Genomic DNA, 17,441 nt, shown 5'->3' on the forward strand with positions numbered 1-17,441 from the left:
ATTTTTGGATGAGGAGAGATCCAATTAAATGAAGGTGTGTGTTAAAAAGAGATCGAAGAAAATAATTAGTGCAAAAAAATGAAATGGTTATAAAAATATATTGAATTTTTTAGAGTGGTTTAGAAATTGGAGATTTTGGGGAAGCCCAATAGAAGTTTTGGGCCGAGTTTGGTGTTTACAAACAAGTATATGGGCTTCTGGATATCCTATACACTATAAAAGTATAGTTTTTTTTATTTTATTTATCATTTTTGGTTATTCGTTTCATAAATATAGATATTTCTGTTTTTAGTATTTTTTTATTTAATGAGGTGTGCTCGATTCTCCCATAGCAATACTGCAATTAGTTTTTATTTGTATCTCTAATCTATTTTATCAATTGTGTATTAAAATTTGAAGGACATTTTTCGTTTTGTGCTGTCACATTAAAAAGGACACACTGTTTTTCCTAAAATCTAGCGTCGAAAAGAAAATGTTTCATATATATGTAAAAGGATATTTGAAGGGATTGTACTTTTTTCTAACAAACTTGTAGTAGGAGTGTTAGATTTCCAATCTATAGTTGACGATAAGCTATAATACTTTGATATAAGTCCATTTAATTTTATCTTAAAACTAATGAGTGATATATAAAGAAGCTCTTTAGGCGGGCAGAGAGAATTTGGGTCGGTTTGGATTGAATAAAGAGAAAACTTGGGCTGGCCCAACTCAATGTTAGATTGAACCTTTTAGAATATTTAGAGCATCTCCAATAACCGGCGTCACCACCGCGACGCCGATTTTTCGCCGACGCCGGTTTGACGCCGAACCATTGGAACCGGCGTCGGCGAAATCGGCGTTGCCATGCCGATTCCCGCGCTGACGCCGGTTCCGACGCCGATCCTCACGGGCGCCATTGTGCGTCCCGGATCGGCGCCAAACCGGCGTCGGATTTAATTTTTTTTTTTCGAAAACACTATACATACGCGCGTTGAACCTCATTTTCATTCGCACCACTTGTTTTAACGAGTATTCTCTCTACCTTACTTTCTGTTCAAGATCAATTTAAGAAATGAGTAATGCCGGTGGTAGTGGTGGGGATGCGGATGAGTACGAGCGCATTGCTGATATAATGTACGCCTGTATTATCATGCACAACATAATCGTCGAAGATGAAGGTGTACAACTGACTGATTGGGCCACCGACGATAATGAAGCAGGTCCAAGCCACGGCGTCACCACCGCCAACGTACGAGGTGGGGTACCGCACGATGAAGAAGCCCTCCTCCAAGCACATGCCGACATGCGTCAGACGGAGGCTCATATTCGACTGCAAAAGGATTTAGTTGAAAAGGTTGTGGGCGCGGAGGATTGCAAGGCGTTAGTTTTTATGCAAATTTATGTAATTTTTTAAATGTGATTTTTTTAATTATTGTACTTTTTTTAAAAAAATTAATGTACTTTTTAAATTTTAATATTATTATTCGAATTTTCCGTATTTGTCTCGTAAATTAAATTCCGTATGTTGATACGAGTGTAAATTAAATTATATAATTGTTATTAGTGATGTGGATAGGTAGTGTGAAGGCTATGTGAGGGCTATTTGATGTCCAGTTGATGTGGCAAGCTGATGTGGCAGGAGAATTGTAGTGCTGATGATGTGGCAGTGTGAAGGCTATTTGAGGGCTATTTGACGTCCTAACCTATTGGAGATGCTCTTAATAGTAAAATTCTTCAATGTCTATCAAGAATGTTCTCTCGTGGAATACAATGTTGTCTGGGAATGTGAAAAATGGTTCTATGGATGAGGCAAAAAGAAATTTTGATGGAATGCCGGTCAAAGATGTTGTCTCGTGGAGCACGATAATATCTGGATATGTGCAGAATGGGTTAATAGATGAGGCAAAAAGAAATTTTGATGGAATGCCTATAAAAAATGCTGTCTCGTGGAGCGTGATGGTGTCTGGGAATGTGAAAAATGGGTTAATGGACGAGGCGAAGAGAGTTTTTGATCAAATGCAGGTCAATGATGAACAGTGTCATGGAGGACAATGATATCTGGTTATGCACATAATGGGTTAATGGACAGGGCAAGGAGAGTGTTCGATCAAATGCCTATCAAGGATGATATGTCGTGGAACACAATTTTGACTGGATATGCAAAGATTGGATCAATGGATGAGGCTAAGGAAGTTTTTGATCAAATGCCTGCCACATAGAGATTGTATCGTGTGGTCCTCTATAATAGCTGGGTATAATCATAATGGAGATAACGAGAGAATTGAAGATAAGAATGTGATATCATGGAATACACTCGTCGTTGGTTATGCAAGACATGGATTAGGCCAATAAACCTAATGACATTACTATGGTAAATTTACATTGTATTTTATTTTTGTTTTCTAAATACTTGTGTTGATCGAGTACTCACTTGTTTTGATGTAATACACTATTCCTGCTTGATTGATCTTTTAGGTCGAGTTGGGCGTCTAGACGACCTAATAAAAAGCATGCCTTTTGAGCCAAACGCGAAAATTTGGGGATCTCTCCTCGGTGCTAGCAAGACTCGTGGAAATATAAAATTGGGGGAAAAAGCTGCTGAAATGCTGTTATTTTTTGAACCATGGAACTCTTCGGTTTATGTTCTTCTTGCTAATTTGTATGTTGCTTCAGGTCGATGGGAAGATGCCGAGAGGATTTGGTTAAAAACGAGGGATTCGGGTGTTGTAAAAACGACTGCGTATAGCTGGGTTGAAGTGTCAAACAAGACTCACAAATTTTCTGCTGGACACTTCACTCATCCTGAGAGTGAAAGCATATGCTCTTTCTTGGAAGAGTTGTATGTTAGAATGAAAGAAAACGGATATGTTTCGTTGACTAAATTGGTGCCGTATAGTGTGGAGGAAGAAGAAGAAGAAGAAGAAGAAGAAGAAGAAGAAGAAGAAGAAGAAGAAGAAGAAGAAGAAGAAGAAGAAGAAGAAGAAGAAGAAGAAGAAGAAGAAGAAGAAGAAGAAGAAGAAGAAGAAGAGCATCATTCAATCAAATATCACAGTGAAAGGTTAGCTGTTGCTTATGGGATTATGAAGACACCAAGTGGATGGCCTGTTCGTGTTTTCAAGAACTTGCGCAGCTGTGAGGACTGCCACGTTGTGATGAAACTCATATCCAAGATCACGGGAAGATCGATCATCTTACGTGATAGTAATCGTTTTCACCACTTTGAGGGTGGTGAATGTAATTGTGGAGACTATTGGTGAATAACATAATCAAACGAAACGAACCACGGTGGCAAGAGACCGAGATGTGTCTGACGGAGCAGTGGCAACGTTGGTGAGTTAAGTCTCGATTCCCTTTCACCATAAATGGTAATAGGGTCCCACAATCACTAACTCATTTCACTCACATTTCATTTAAAACTAATATATATAAGTTGGACTTCTATTCTACTAACTTTTTTCTACCCATTTTTCTTAACATTTTTTAAAAGTTGTACCACCAATAAATGGATTCCTAATAGCGGCAGGAGGGGTTATTTCATTTGGATATAAATATTTGGGTTTTTGAGAATTCTGAAGAGTATGTTAGATAATTGAATAAATAAATGAGTAAAGTACTATTTTGGTTCTAAATATATGGCCGAAATACGAAGATGGTTCAGAACTTTTACTTTTTGAAAATCGACTCCAAATCATATGAAAACGCGGTCAAATAGGTCCTTTTTTCACGGTTTCGTCATTTCTTGACGGTCAACCGTCAATACTGTTATTTAGAAAACTTTATGGCCATGTTTGGTTGGCGGGAAAGTAAAGTTGACAAGGAAAATGATTTCTGGAAAAATGAATCCTGAGAATATGATTCCTAATAACTTTACTTTCCCTTGTTTGGAAAATATCAAGATTTTAAAGTTTATATTTGATTTAAACACTAAACTAAAAATATACTTATCATTTTTTATTTATAAAAAATAATAATACATATTATTTAATAAATTAATAATACATATTATTTAATAAATTATTAATTACAAATGATAATAATTATATTATTTTATTTATTATTACGATGGATAGTTTAAATATGGATTATACATCATAATATATAATAATATAAGTAATAAATAAGATTATTATTATTATTATTATTATTATTATTATATTTACTAAATTTTTAATTGAATAAATTTTATAATTTAAATTTTACTACAATTTTATTGTTAATTACTAATTTATAAAGTAATAATTATTATATTATTATATAATTATATTTAATTATTTAATAAATTATTATTAATATGATAATAAAATTAAATATAAATATTAATAATATAGTTATAATTATGATAATTTGAATTATATTTATTTATTATTATTATTATTATTATTATTATTATTATTATATTTACTAAATTTTTAATTGAATAAATTTTATAATTTAAAATTTTACTACAATTTTATTGTTAATTACTACTAATTTATAAAGTAATAATTATTATATTATTATATAATTATAATTATATTTAATTATTTAATAAACTATTATTAATATGATAATAAAAATTAAATATAAATATTAATAATATAGTTATAATTATGATAATTTGAATTATAGTTATTTATTACCCTGAAATTAAGTATGGTTTATACTTTTAAATTATTTTTAAAACATTGTAAATAATAATAATAATAATAATAATAATAATAATAATGATAATGATGATGATGATGATAATAATAATGATAATAATAATAATAATAATAATAATAATAATAATAATAATAATAATAATCTATATTGCATTAAATATGTAAGAATCCTAAAACCGGGAAAAAGAATAACTAAGAAAAGTTAGGATTCAGAATCCTGGAAAGTTGTACTAACTTTCCTTGTTTCAGGATTTTGATTACTTTCCCAGTTTGATTAAAAACGGAAACAAACACAGGAATTTAAAATTTAAGGAATCAGATTGCTTAGAAATGTTAACACATTGCTTATACATGTAGAATATGATTTCTGGAAAAATGAATCCCGGAATGTCTTATTATTTTTTTATTCTCCTTTTTTAGAAATTAAAGTTTTCAATTGTTGTGTTGTTTCCTCCATTCAACCATTATTTGTTTGTATTTATTCAGTTAGTTCAAATGTCACATTCCAAAATATTAATTAAACATAGGCAAGAAAGACGTATCGATTCGAATCTTCATATAAACAAGTAATCTCAAATGAGAAATTGATATATACATCAAACAAAATGTGACCAAGAATAATCATTGGATATATATGTTCAGCATATAAATTCAAATTGTTCGACCACGAAGCACACCTTAGTTGATTAATTGATGGGAGTGATCATCATTTAATTGCTAACTACAACTAATTTAAAACCATAAGATTTTAGAAAATTTGTGATCTACAATTTGCCACGTGTAATTTTCATTTTATTAATTAAATCGAAAAAGATAAAAAAAAACTACCAAATTAGGGTTTTGGATGAAAATGTCAATACAGTGTTTCGAAAATATCAATACAATACTTTGAGAATGTAACACAATGCTTTGAGAATGTTAACACATTGCTTATATTGACATTCTACATGTATTATATTAACATATTTTATATATCATGTTGACATTTGTTGGTGTACAAAAAATGAAAATTTTTGAAATTTTTTTCAAATTTTGACATCGGAACATATGCAAGTGAGATCTCGTTAGAATCCTTATGAAATTATCTTTAATTTGATATATGTTGTGCAAAAAATAAGTTAAATTGAGAAAGTAATATGCGTTTTAAAGTTATGGGATATTTTTCAAAAGTTAGTTACAACTAATTTGTTGTAAATTGGTCTCAATACCCTGTTGACATTTTTTGTTGATCGTATTGACATTCCGGGGCTGATGATCTAGACCTTGATTTGAATATCTAATGACTATTATTTAATTATAGTTAGCAATTAAATATTGAGTTAGCAATATAACATTTCCCTAGGTGTATATACTGTTATCACGAGGAGTGTTATATTGCTAACTACAACTAAATAATAGCCATTAGATATTCAAATTAAGGGTCTAGATCATTAGCTCCGGAATGTTAATACGATCAACAAAAAACATCAATAAGGGTATTAATATCAATTTACAACAAATTAGTTATAACTAACTTTTAAAAAATATCACATAACTTTAAAACGCACATAACTTTGTCGATTTAAATTATGGATTTGATAGACGAATCCGCCCATCGCCCGCCTGATTAACAAGGAAGATCTCCAAGTATACGAAGAATCATACGAGAAATCTGGTTTTGAGTCAGATAAAACAATGGCACGGTCCGGATTTTCTCCTCCGCGTTTATTCATATTACATCTCGTGTTTCACTTTTGCGTCTCGAATGCATGACTGCTGGTTATGGGAGAAGATGATAATGCCTTGAAATGTGCAGGATTTGATCGTCACATCAGAAAGGTGAATGGTGAAGAAGACCTATGTTCCTGATTTCGAGATCACACATTTTGTTCAAGAACAGTTACCTGATCAAGAAACAACATTCATATCATATTCATCAATAAGCATGCATCAATCTAATAAAAGAATTTGTAATTCTAACCACTGCAGGATGTAATAATTTGATGTTTCATTTCGTTTATGTGTACAATGTTGTGTTTGTGTGTGCGCATTGTGTTTTGTGAGGCAGTCAATTTTATAGCTATTTAAAATTTCAAATATTTACTTCAATTACAAAATTCAGTTTGGAAAATTGAGACGATTTGGAATTGGATTTCAATCTCTAATTTCAAATCGACACCCTCAATTCCATTGTATCAAACGCGCGTGAAGGTATTAATTGACAAATCAATGGTGGTATGCAAGTAATGCAACGATATTTCATTCTTCAATATAGGAACTAATAAATTTGACAAGACAAAGAAAGAGCACCTTATTGCCATTGTACATGACTGCCTCGTTGATTGAGAATCGTATCCGTGGCTACGACTATCCGCCCCTTCTCTTCTGTCCCTTGGCTGTCACAACATCCTTGGTGAGTAGCCGTGGAGAAATTGCCATGGACATGAGTTCTTGAAGTAGAAGCTTGCATGCATAAGGGATATTTATCTGTTAAAACAAACAAGAAGCAAACTTTTTTGTTAAAACATGAATATAACCTTGTTATTGTTGTTAGCAAATGAAACAAATCATTTTTTACATCGGGTGTAAAGTGACAACTAACTGAAACATGGTCTCATGAGATATTCTATTGTAGGCTGAAACTTTAACTGACTCTACTTTATTTTTTTTTTGGTCGAAAAAAGGAAAATGATTGACCTAACAGTGTATATGGACTTCAAATTTGGTCCAATGGCAAATAAAACATATAGAATGTAACATATCGGTGTAAAGAGAGAACTGTATATTCTACCTGAACAATGTCCGTTTTATTCTTGCATCCTCTGCACTCGAAGCTAAGCTTCTTCAAATTAGCAATGGCGATGAGCCCACACCTCTCGCACACGTGCACCTTATACGCATCGCTCTGGTCAAACAGCCTCTCCTTGAGGAAGTGCGCGGCTCCATGAGCAATCATGCAGTCACGCTCCATCTCCCCGAACCTCAAGCCGCCATCCCTAGACCTCCCCTCGGCCGGCTGCCTCGTGAGGATCTGCACCGGGCCCCTCCCCCTCGAGTGGATCTTGTCGTCCACCATGTGCTTCAGCCTTTGGTAGTAGGTCGGCCCGAGGAAGATCATTGCACTCAACACGCGCCCCGTGTGCCCATTGTACATCCTCTCAAAACCGCGCATCTGGTAACCACACTTGTGAAGAGCTTGGCTTATGTTGTCCACCTGAATGTTGTATATTGCATCAAAAGGGTTGTGGTCTTTTATAATGCAACTTTTACTTCCTTTGTTCTCATTTTCAATTTTTTTTAGTTTAGAGTCAAGGTTAACTTTGGTCCTAAACATATGATCAAAATACTAATTTGGTCTAAAACATTCACTTTTTGAAAAACAGGTCCATAACAAATTAAATCTTTGTCGGAATTGTCCCTTTTTGGCAGTTTCATCAAAAACCTAACGCTCATGCCACTGCGCTATTAACATCGTTAGTTTTTTGACGGAACTGTAACAAAAAGGACTACTTCGGCGACATTTTCATTTTTTATGAACTGTTTTTCAAAAATTGAATGTTTTGGACCAACTTCGCATTTTGGTCATATATTTATGACCAAAATTGACATTTACTCTTTAATTTAATTTTTTTTATTATAAGTGGTGCTCGAGCACCTCTCAAGAAAATCACAAGAAAATCAGGTATGATACTCACAGTGACATCGGTGAAGGGGGTGGCGTCGCCTTCCTTGCCCATGTGAGCCGCGACCTTGCCCATGATGCACTCGATGAGCTGACCTATCGTCATACGGGAAGGGATAGCATGAGGGTTCACAATTATGTCGGGAGTGATGCCTTCGATCGTCCATGGCATGTCTTCTTGCGTGTAGGTCATCCCGATCGTCCCCTTCTGGCCATGTCTGCTGCTGAACTTGTCTCCGATCTGTGGAATTCGAACTGAACGCATCCGTATTTTCACAAATCTCAGTCCATCGGCGTTTGTCGTCAGCAAAACCTAATGAGATATGATGAGAGAGTGAGAGAGAATGTATATATTGCTATGAAAAATGATGAACAAAGATGTTACCTGATCAACAATTCCAGTTTCACTATGGCGTAGGCTAGTGCTATGATCCTTGCTGGTGAATCTTGCTGATTTTCCTTGAGCTTCTTCTTGTGTGACTGGTGTTGTCTTGCCAATGATCACGTCGTCGCCAGAGACTCTAGTTCCCTGATACGAGCATAAATTAGGCGCGATATATGCCTCGAAAAAAGTCATTGTTGTTCGAATGGTGTGTTCTCTTTGGTTGCGATATTTGCCTCGAAAAAGTCGTTGTTCGAAATATGCGATGATGTGGCAGTCGATTTTCATGTGTTTCAAATCGGTTGCCATATTATCGTGTATTTCGCTAGAAAGGATACGGATGGAATAATTGTAAAATTTACAAACTTCGTGATTTATAATTTAGATTTTAAAAAGAATATAAGACATACCAGAATTTGACTATCTTTCGTGATTTATTCAGAAATTTTACCCAAAAGAAAAACGTGTCATTTTGAATTGTAACACTTTAATTTCGTACTCAATATATTATAATTATAACAAAAACGTCTATTTCCAGCGCACCGGAATATCTACATGTCACGCCAAAGACAGTTTATTTTCAAATGAAAAAAAATGTCTAAAGTGTTGTCTCATTTGGTGAAACGTACCTGATCGCGTGAAGGGAAGACCAACTAAACCTAACAAGATGTTCCATCTCAAAACCAAGTGTCTCACTCGGTATTTAAGTTGATCTCTTTTCATTTAACATTTTCAAGTAGAATTTCACATTTTCAACACGGGACAACTCACACGTGTGAATATCTTATTAGAATGACTACGAAATTCTTACTTACAGGAGGTGCAAAGCCATCATCATCTAATTTATCATAAGAACCATGCCTCATTCCCTGCAAAAACACCATTTCAGCAGTTGTCTTTCTTCAAGATGATGACTGATCATACAAAAATAAAAACTCAAATAATCTGAAAAAACTAACTAACCAGAGTGTTATCCCTATTCGGACGCCCGAAATCCTCCTTCACTAGCGTCCCCATCTTCTTCTCTTCGTCTCTACCGAGATTTTTTTAAAAAATAAATGCAGCAGACATTGTCCACGAAACAAAGAAAACGGAGAAGAAAACCAGGCTTACCTATACGAACGGAAGAAGAGAGAGCGAAAGAATCCTCGATCTATAGAGGACTGGTTCATGATCACAGAATCTTCCTGATTATAGCCAGAGTAGCACGCGATGGAAACAATCGCATTCTTGTTCGAACATAAGGAGAGAGAAAGAGAAAAAGAAGATATACGTCACGGTTACTCATATAAGAAGCTAAAATTTTTTTTAGAAAATTACACATTCTTATCTTACAATGCCTGCTGGGAGCTGCCTGAAGTGGAGATGCTCCATAGCGCGCGTCGTTACAAGAGGCTTCTGCGGGTAGTAGAGCACGTATGCCAGAGTATCCTGCAGAAACACGCGAAAACACAAAACAGTTACGCGGATTCAGAGTTGATCTTTTTTTACTTCATATGTTAGTATTTTGTTAATATCATAACTGCGACAACGCATGTGGCTTGCTCTGATACCATATTATGTTTTTCGTATTTAAGTTGATATCTTTGTAGTTCGCATATTTATGTAAAACAACTCATATGTGAATATCTGAACGCGAAGATAAAAAGGAGTGGAAATGGTCTTACCATTCTTAGCTGGTAATTCGTGACATAGATTCCCATTGCTTGTTTCCCCATTGCAGACTGATAAGTGTTACGAGGCGACTGCCATTGAAGAAGAGACGATTGAGCTCGACTCGAATCAAGTAGAGGAAAAAAAAATAGCAAGCAAACCTGGTTGTGGTCAGGAAATGGTATGATTGAAGCGCAGACGCCTAATATCAACGAAGGGTGGATCTCACAATGCGTGTATGTTTCCGAATATGCATCATCTGGATTCCGTCTTGACCGTATAAGATCCTAGAATACTCATCAAACGTTCATATTTCATGCGTATAACTCTCGTTGATCATTTTTTTTATCGAAGGCTACTTACATTCACGGTCATTGATATCATCGTCGTCTCTTCTTCTTCCGTGTCAACATACTCAATAAATCCTTTCCTAACGAGATCGTTCCATCCATACTCCTCAGGAACTTCCTGTTCGTGAAAGGTTGCAGTATTAGTCTAAACAGGTCGCCACAGAACCCATTTTTTTTATCATGACAAAAAAACACACTCTTTGCTGCAGGGCAAGAATGTCACTCTTCTTTATGTGCAGCCTTTGCTTATCGACGATGAACAAGGGACGACTGCAGCGCCCGTAGTCTGTGTACAGACGAAGCTCCTTGAGGTGTATGTCGCGTACGATTCCAACCTCCGTGTTCACATCAACCTGCAACGAGCGAAATTCCCATCTCAAACTAGTTCATGGAAAAAACGAAGAAGAAGCGAGAAATTGTAGAGCCGAAACCTGTCTCCTAAGCTGCCGGAGAGTCTTCACCAACAGCTCCGGGTTGCGGTGAATGCCAACCCAACAGCCATTCACAAATGTTTTTGTGGCCTGAGGAATCACTGCTGGTGATATTTCCTTCACCAAGAAAAAATGAAATTATGTCACATAATAATACTAACACAAACTAATGCATTTTGACACTACTACATGAATTTGCTCACCTCAAAATTCTCAGTGCCCCATTCATCCAAAAACTCGAGAATCGGATTAGCTGCTGAACCGACGGTTATGTAGACCATAAGTGCAAGGTTCTTGACAAGCCCACATGCCTAAATTCACACCATTTTATCAACAAATCATGCCAACGAACTCATAACTACGGAAACGCTACTCAATCGTTAAAAATTTTTTGCATTACTTGTCCTTCAGGCGTTTCCGCAGGGCACATCATCCCCCAATGCGAGTTATGCAGCTGGCGCGGCTTCGCCAGTTTGCCTACACGAATCAGTAAATACAGACCAAACTGAAGAACTCATTGCAAATGACTACAGAGACTCACTTACTATTACAATACAGACCAAACTGAAGAACGCATCCCAACAGACTAGCATTATTCACAACTGATGTGCGACATTGGAGTCTGTAATGTATACTTACCCTCGCGGCCAATAGGCGAGTTCAGTCTTCGCAGATGGGAAAGTGTCGAGGCAAATGTCAAGCGATTGAGCACCTAGATATGCAAGAATGGATGTGGAAATCGGAATCAAGATTATTGTTTCGAAACGAAAGAAAAAGATGAGAAGATTTATAGTATACCTGAGAAACTCCTGCTCTTGTTCCAGCAGCATTTGCTTGCCCCCAATTGCCAGTTGCAAGAGAGTATTTAAGCCCACTTGTGACAGTTTTTGCTTTGATTGCAAATTGCAAGTTCACATCCTTCCCATTATCAACACTCTGGTCAAAGATGTTATATCAAAGAAGTTAAACCAGTAGCACCATTCAGAATGACTTGAAATCCGCACGTCAATTTATTTTTATTTAAACTATTTTATGAATTTTCGTTTAGGGTCTCCTGGAAGCTTTGGTTTTAAGAATAAGTTTAGATTTAAGACACTTGGAGAGTGATGCAATTATCTAGAAGTTTCTAAGATTTTCATGTAGTAACAGAATTTAGATTCTTATCTTCTTAATGAGGGATCTACAATTATAAATAGGACTCTTTTAAATCATATCAAATGATGTCACAGCAAACAAAATCTAATACTAAACTATAAGTCTTTTAATCAGCAATAGTTATCCCAAAAACTATTTCTTCAAACTTTTCTCGATTATTTCTATCAGTTCAGTCATTCTTACATGGCTTCGGCATCATTATTCTTTCAAAAAAATATAAAATACCTTTTGAACGTACGATCTAACGTCCCTCGTGAGCTTTCTAAACAGCTGCTTCAAGAAAACAACAAAAGAGGAGAAGATTTGGGAGATTAATGCAACTTTTTTGAGTGTAAGTCCAAAGTTGTGAGAGGGGTTATTTGGACAGGAACCATACCATCCGAAACAGACCGCCTAGTAAAGAGCCAGCGAGGTCGAGCCTCTTATTGGCATAATGATCGCGATCATCTTCGGCCCTTCGTCCGAGTGCACAAAGCAATAGCCTATGAACAACATATCTGCAAGAAACCAAAACTATTCAATTCCATGCAGCTCGAAGCTTTCCCTATCCTGCGATCGCATTCATGTTTCGTACGTATCAAATGCGGAATATTTCAAGTGGCAACACTAACCCGAAATAGTATGCTTTCTTGTGTTCATGACCATCTCCAATGCCAACGTGTGGAAGCATCTCCCTTTGGAGAATTTCTCTAGCATACCTTTTGAAGAAACAAGACTAATAGTAACATATAGTAGTAAAATTTATACGTAAAAATTACTCCATTCGTCCGTGAATATGAGTCCCATTTGTTTCTTGTACGGATTTTAAAAAATGTTAAGAAAAGTGAGTGGAAGAAAGTTAGTGGAATAGGGTTCCACTTATGTATTAGTTTTAAATGATATGTGAGTAGAATGAGTTAGTGGAATGTGGGGTCTCTTTACCATTTATGGTAATTATGAACCGGGACTCCTATTCGCGGAAGGACCAAAACAGAAAAACAGGACTCCTATTTGCGAACAGAGGGGAGTATTTAATTTGATGCAATCATACTTAATTCTCTTCTCTTTTGTAACACCGACGGTGGATCCTCTCTTTCCGATATAATCAAGCGCAACCTACAAAAAAACGCTCTTCAACGTTACAAATAGATTTGTGAAGGGGCTTATGCCCCTGTCAAGCCTATTTTTTCGATTCTTCTCTTTTATAGAGTTTTCAAATGCAAAAGCTCTGTCAATGATCTGAATCACTTAAAAACATAATCTCTAAGTAAATTTTAGAAAAAAAAAACTTTTTCTGCGTCCGCACCTGACTACAACGGCCTCAAGCATAGGAAGATTCCATACCTGTTGATTTTGAATCACAAATGCCTCTTCCAATGAGGGCCTAAGAAGCTCCATCATCTGTGGATCATTGAAGTCATAGCAGATATGTTCCAAAATCTCTTTGTCTGAAATAAATCCCAAAGCTCGAAAAACAATGATAATCGGAACTTCAGTCCGGATGTATGGGAGCGTAGCTCGTATATACTGTCCGGACGACCCCTGCATATCCCGAAACCAAGTGCAAATAACAAGATTCAAGAAATGATAATTTGCACGGAAACGATATCTATGATGTTCGGTTCGAGTTGATACCCCTTTCGCACCGGGTCTAGAGAGCATCCTCACAAACATCCCGCTAGGCGCCTTGTTCTGCGCCTCGGCTATGGACCTAACCTCCGCCACGTATGCGTACTTGTTCGGCTGGCGCTTCTTGAACACGTACACATGGTTCGTGCTCATCTTCTCCTGCGCGATGAGGACCTTCTCGCTTCCGTTGATGATGAAATACCCACCTTGATCGTAAGGGCACTCCCCCATCTCCATCAAGTCCTTCTCCGACAGATTGAACAAACTGCAGTAGCTCGAACGCAGCATTATCGGCACCTTCAAACACATATATGTCAGCTACAGAGCGCTGACTTAACCCAAAACCATAGTCAAAGGTAAAGGGTTGACTCTCAGTTATACATCATATCACACTTTCATGTGGAACTGATGTGGAATTCGTATCGAAAAATATCAAGCACCTTCCCAATAAAAATCTTGGCGAACTCCTGAGTCTCTATCACCTCCTCACAGTCGTACCCTTTTCGTATCACACGTTTCGTGACATCAACATAGAGTGGAGACGAATACGTCAAGTTCCTCAGCCTTGCCGCTTTCGGATAGAGGGTGTTGGTCTCTCCGTCCGACTCTGTCATCATCGGTTTGCTTAGATATATCTGGCCGAAGCTAATCCGGTAGATTATCTATAAAAAAAAATGTGTATGCAATTATTCCCTCTGTCCCAATAAAAATGACTAACACTACTTATCCATGCATAACATCATCAAAAATGTACAACTTATATTTTCTAAGCGGTACAGTGTAAAATTATAATTTTACCCCTTATTAAAGTGAAAAAAAATAAACTCTTTCATTAATTTATCTAAAAAAATTAAATTATGTTCTGAATCTGCCACCGATCAAAATCAAATATTAAACGCATGATGCAACATAGAATGTTCATGCAAATGATGAATCAAACCTCGGCGAATTCGGAGCTCCGAGCGGGGTTGTGCTGGGATTCGGGGCGGATCTCGATGTGCGCGGACTCGTCGACGATCTCCTGCATGGTGTTCTGTATGAACTCGTCGAACGAGTCCAATTGCTGCCTCACCAAGCCCTTCTCCTCGAAATACGAGCTGATCACCGTCCACGTGTCCTCCTGCGATATCTCCTCCGGCTCCTCATCCGCCTCTGCCACGTAGGCCTCCTCGCCGCCGTACTGGTACCCCACACCGCCGCCGTACATTTTTAATTAAAGAATTTACTTTGTGATTTTGGTTTTGGGTTTTTAGTGATTTCGAAATCGTAACAGAATTCGAGGCAGAGATGGCGAAATGTTGGCTTGAATTCTCAATCTGTTTATTAGAGTGAGGACTATATTTGAGATTTTTAGCTTGCATGAAAATATAGTAAAAACTACTTTCACTATTTTTTTATTTATTTATTTTTTCACTATCTGTTGGCTTGAATTCTCAATCTGTTTATTTTTATTTTTTCACTATTCTAAATTACTCCTTCCATTGTTACCAAAAAAATGATTTATAATTTTCTCAAGAAATACCGAACACATTCCGACCAATTTCTGATCAACGGACGATAAGAATATTGAGTACAGTGCAAAATGTCCGGAAAATGTCGAAAAATTTAAGGACATAGCGAACACTTTCCGAGCACTCTGAAATGTTATTGGTAATTTTGGTGTTAAAACTACATGAGAAGCCTCTTTAATTAGATATTCTCAGCACTTAGGTGCTCGATATTGTTTTTAACTATATTTCTAAAATTTTAGAATTTTTTTTGCATTTGAAATTATTTTTATATATTTTTTTAATTGAGTAGAATTTTTCGAGCATTTTTGCTTCCATTTTTCCAAGAATTGACGGTTTTTTGGGCAAAATTTTGGAGCAAAATCATATACGTAATCGATTTTACTTCTCTCCATCAACAAAAATAGACTTACGGAATGTCACATTTTTAATAAAAAGTGGTTCGTCCACTGTAAATAGAAAAAAAGTACTAATACTAATTTAAGGATAGTGTGTTATTAATGAGTAATAAATATAATATGAATTTTAAAAAGTGAATATTAATAAATGCAATATGAATATAGAAAGTGACAGTGGTATGTGGTTAAAATTTAAACACATTTTGCTATTTTGACTCATTAACACTTAATTATGATTAATAACTTTTAAACCTACTATCCAATATTTTAAATTTGCATACCATATACACTAATTCAACAAATTCAAAGTGCAAATCCCTTGAGAGAGTGATGAACATTTTGTCAAAGACATATATTTCTCTTATATTTTACATTAATTTTACATTAAAATTTACTAATAGTTGTAGATTGAAGGAAAATAAATTACAAATTTAATCGCAATTTGGAGGGAAAATCTCCTCTCAAAATGATTTGGTTTTGGCGCCGTTACTGAATGCTGCTCCATTCCATCAATGGCGCCAATTTTCCCGCCACAATCCCTAAACCACGCCCTACAAAAGTCGCGCCTCTTCCCTCACACACACTCAAATCAATCGAGCATAAACAACACCTTCAATCAGATCTCCACACACACACGCAAACAATCCGCCGCGGAAATGGTTGTGCCACTAGGTCCGGGGAAGTTCTACGGCAGCAGCCTGCCGCGCCCGCGCTTCTACACCGACGTCAAGCTCAGCTCCGAGAGGGTCGATCCACCGCCCTCAGTCACCGATCCGCTCATGTCGTGGGCGCAGGAGGCCCACTGGTCCATGGGCGGCCTCAACGTCAAGCGCCACCGCCTCCAGGGGCGGATCGAGGGCAGCATCGAGAAGCTCCGAGCGCAGAAGGAGCAGATCTTCAAGCGCACTCCCATTCCGAAGAAATCCGCCGCGAAATCGGCCGCAGAAGACCAGATCCGTGTCGAGATCGATAAAACCCCCTCCCCGCCGTGCGCTCCGGTGGCGATTAAGCGGCGGCGCGTGGTCGGATTGATGGATGAGGAGGAGGAGGACGAGGAGGAGGAGGTTGTAGCGGTGAGGAAAGGTCCGGTGAGGAAATTGGGGGATGATTTCGAGAGAGTGGCGAGGGAGAGTGGGATGGCGAGCAGCTCCGGCGGGGAAATTGGGGGCGGCGCTGCGGCGAGGACGAGGAGTAAGGCGAATTTGAGTGGTGGTGGAGATGGGAAAAGGGGGGAGAAGAGGAAATTGGTTAAGGGAGGGAGGAAGATTGGGGGTGCTCTGGTGGCTGCTGCCGCCGGAATCAGAAGCTCGCCGCGGTTGTCGAAGATGTGTTGATTGGGTTTGGAGCGAAGGTGTTTGATGATTTGTCTCAGTGGGATTAGGATTAGATTTTCTTTTTTAATTTCTTATTTAATGAATTTCGAGTGTTTAGATCTGCCATTAGTATCTGTAGTCTAACTTCTCTTTGTTTCTGGATTAAGAAATGAAAAATATATAACTATTTTAGTTGTAATTTGATGAAATTTATTTTTATTAGTCTTCATTTCTTTGTGTTGGATCCAAAAAAGTCACATGGATATTTGCTTGATAAAATTGAATATTTGTTTGGAACAACAATGAATTTGGTTTTTCAATCTCAAGAAATTTAATGGTGAATTTTCAAAGAAATCTAAT

At 36.8% G+C, this 17,441-nt stretch overlaps 2 protein-coding genes and 1 pseudogene across 2 annotated transcripts; 2 read left to right on the forward strand and 1 right to left on the reverse strand.

Moving 5' to 3' along the window:
• The first annotated feature begins 1,716 nt into the window (after positions 1-1,716).
• LOC121759127 lies at positions 1,717-3,236 on the forward strand (annotated as a pseudogene).
• A 3,234-nt stretch (positions 3,237-6,470) lies between these two features.
• On the reverse strand, positions 6,471-15,069 carry LOC121759128 (DNA-directed RNA polymerase II subunit RPB2-like). Its single transcript, XM_042154624.1, has 26 exons — positions 14,803-15,069; positions 14,303-14,524; positions 13,869-14,159; positions 13,578-13,775; positions 13,285-13,349; positions 12,866-12,952; positions 12,631-12,751; positions 12,480-12,524; positions 11,898-12,035; positions 11,739-11,811; positions 11,500-11,576; positions 11,303-11,410; positions 11,100-11,216; positions 10,866-11,021; positions 10,682-10,786; positions 10,480-10,605; positions 10,333-10,410; positions 10,001-10,096; positions 9,779-9,894; positions 9,629-9,698; positions 9,481-9,534; positions 8,669-8,812; positions 8,297-8,596; positions 7,393-7,815; positions 6,912-7,088; positions 6,471-6,505 (listed from the first exon to the last, which is right to left on the reverse strand). Exons 1-25 carry the CDS (start codon positions 15,067-15,069, stop codon positions 6,969-6,971), a joined length of 3,597 nt encoding a protein of 1,198 aa, XP_042010558.1. The 3' UTR covers positions 6,471-6,505; positions 6,912-6,968.
• A 1,355-nt stretch (positions 15,070-16,424) lies between these two features.
• Positions 16,425-17,102, forward strand: LOC121759129. Its single transcript, XM_042154625.1, has one exon. It carries the CDS (start codon positions 16,425-16,427, stop codon positions 17,100-17,102), a length of 678 nt encoding a protein of 225 aa, XP_042010559.1.
• Positions 17,103-17,441: the final 339 nt, after the last annotated feature.

Source organism: Salvia splendens, chromosome 12, assembly GCF_004379255.2.
Source record: "Salvia splendens isolate huo1 chromosome 12, SspV2, whole genome shotgun sequence".
Classification (NCBI taxonomy): Eukaryota; Viridiplantae; Streptophyta; class Magnoliopsida; order Lamiales; family Lamiaceae; genus Salvia; species Salvia splendens.

What these genes read in the sequence shown, in the direction of transcription:
- LOC121759128 (XM_042154624.1), bottom strand. Translation starts at nt 15,069, where the DNA reads ATGTACGGCGGCGGTGTGGGGTACCAGTACGGCGGCGAGGAGGCCTAC. An exon ending in TGATATCAATGACCGTGAAT is followed by an intron (nt 10,606 to 10,681) that starts GTAAGTAGCCTT and finishes TGAGTATTCTAG; the next exon opens with GATCTTATACGGTCAAGACG. An exon ending in CGAATTACCAGCTAAGAATG is followed by an intron (nt 10,097 to 10,332) that starts GTAAGACCATTT and finishes GTGTTTCTGCAG; the next exon opens with GATACTCTGGCATACGTGCT.
- LOC121759129 (XM_042154625.1), top strand. Translation starts at nt 16,425, where the DNA reads ATGGTTGTGCCACTAGGTCCGGGGAAGTTCTACGGCAGCAGCCTGCCG.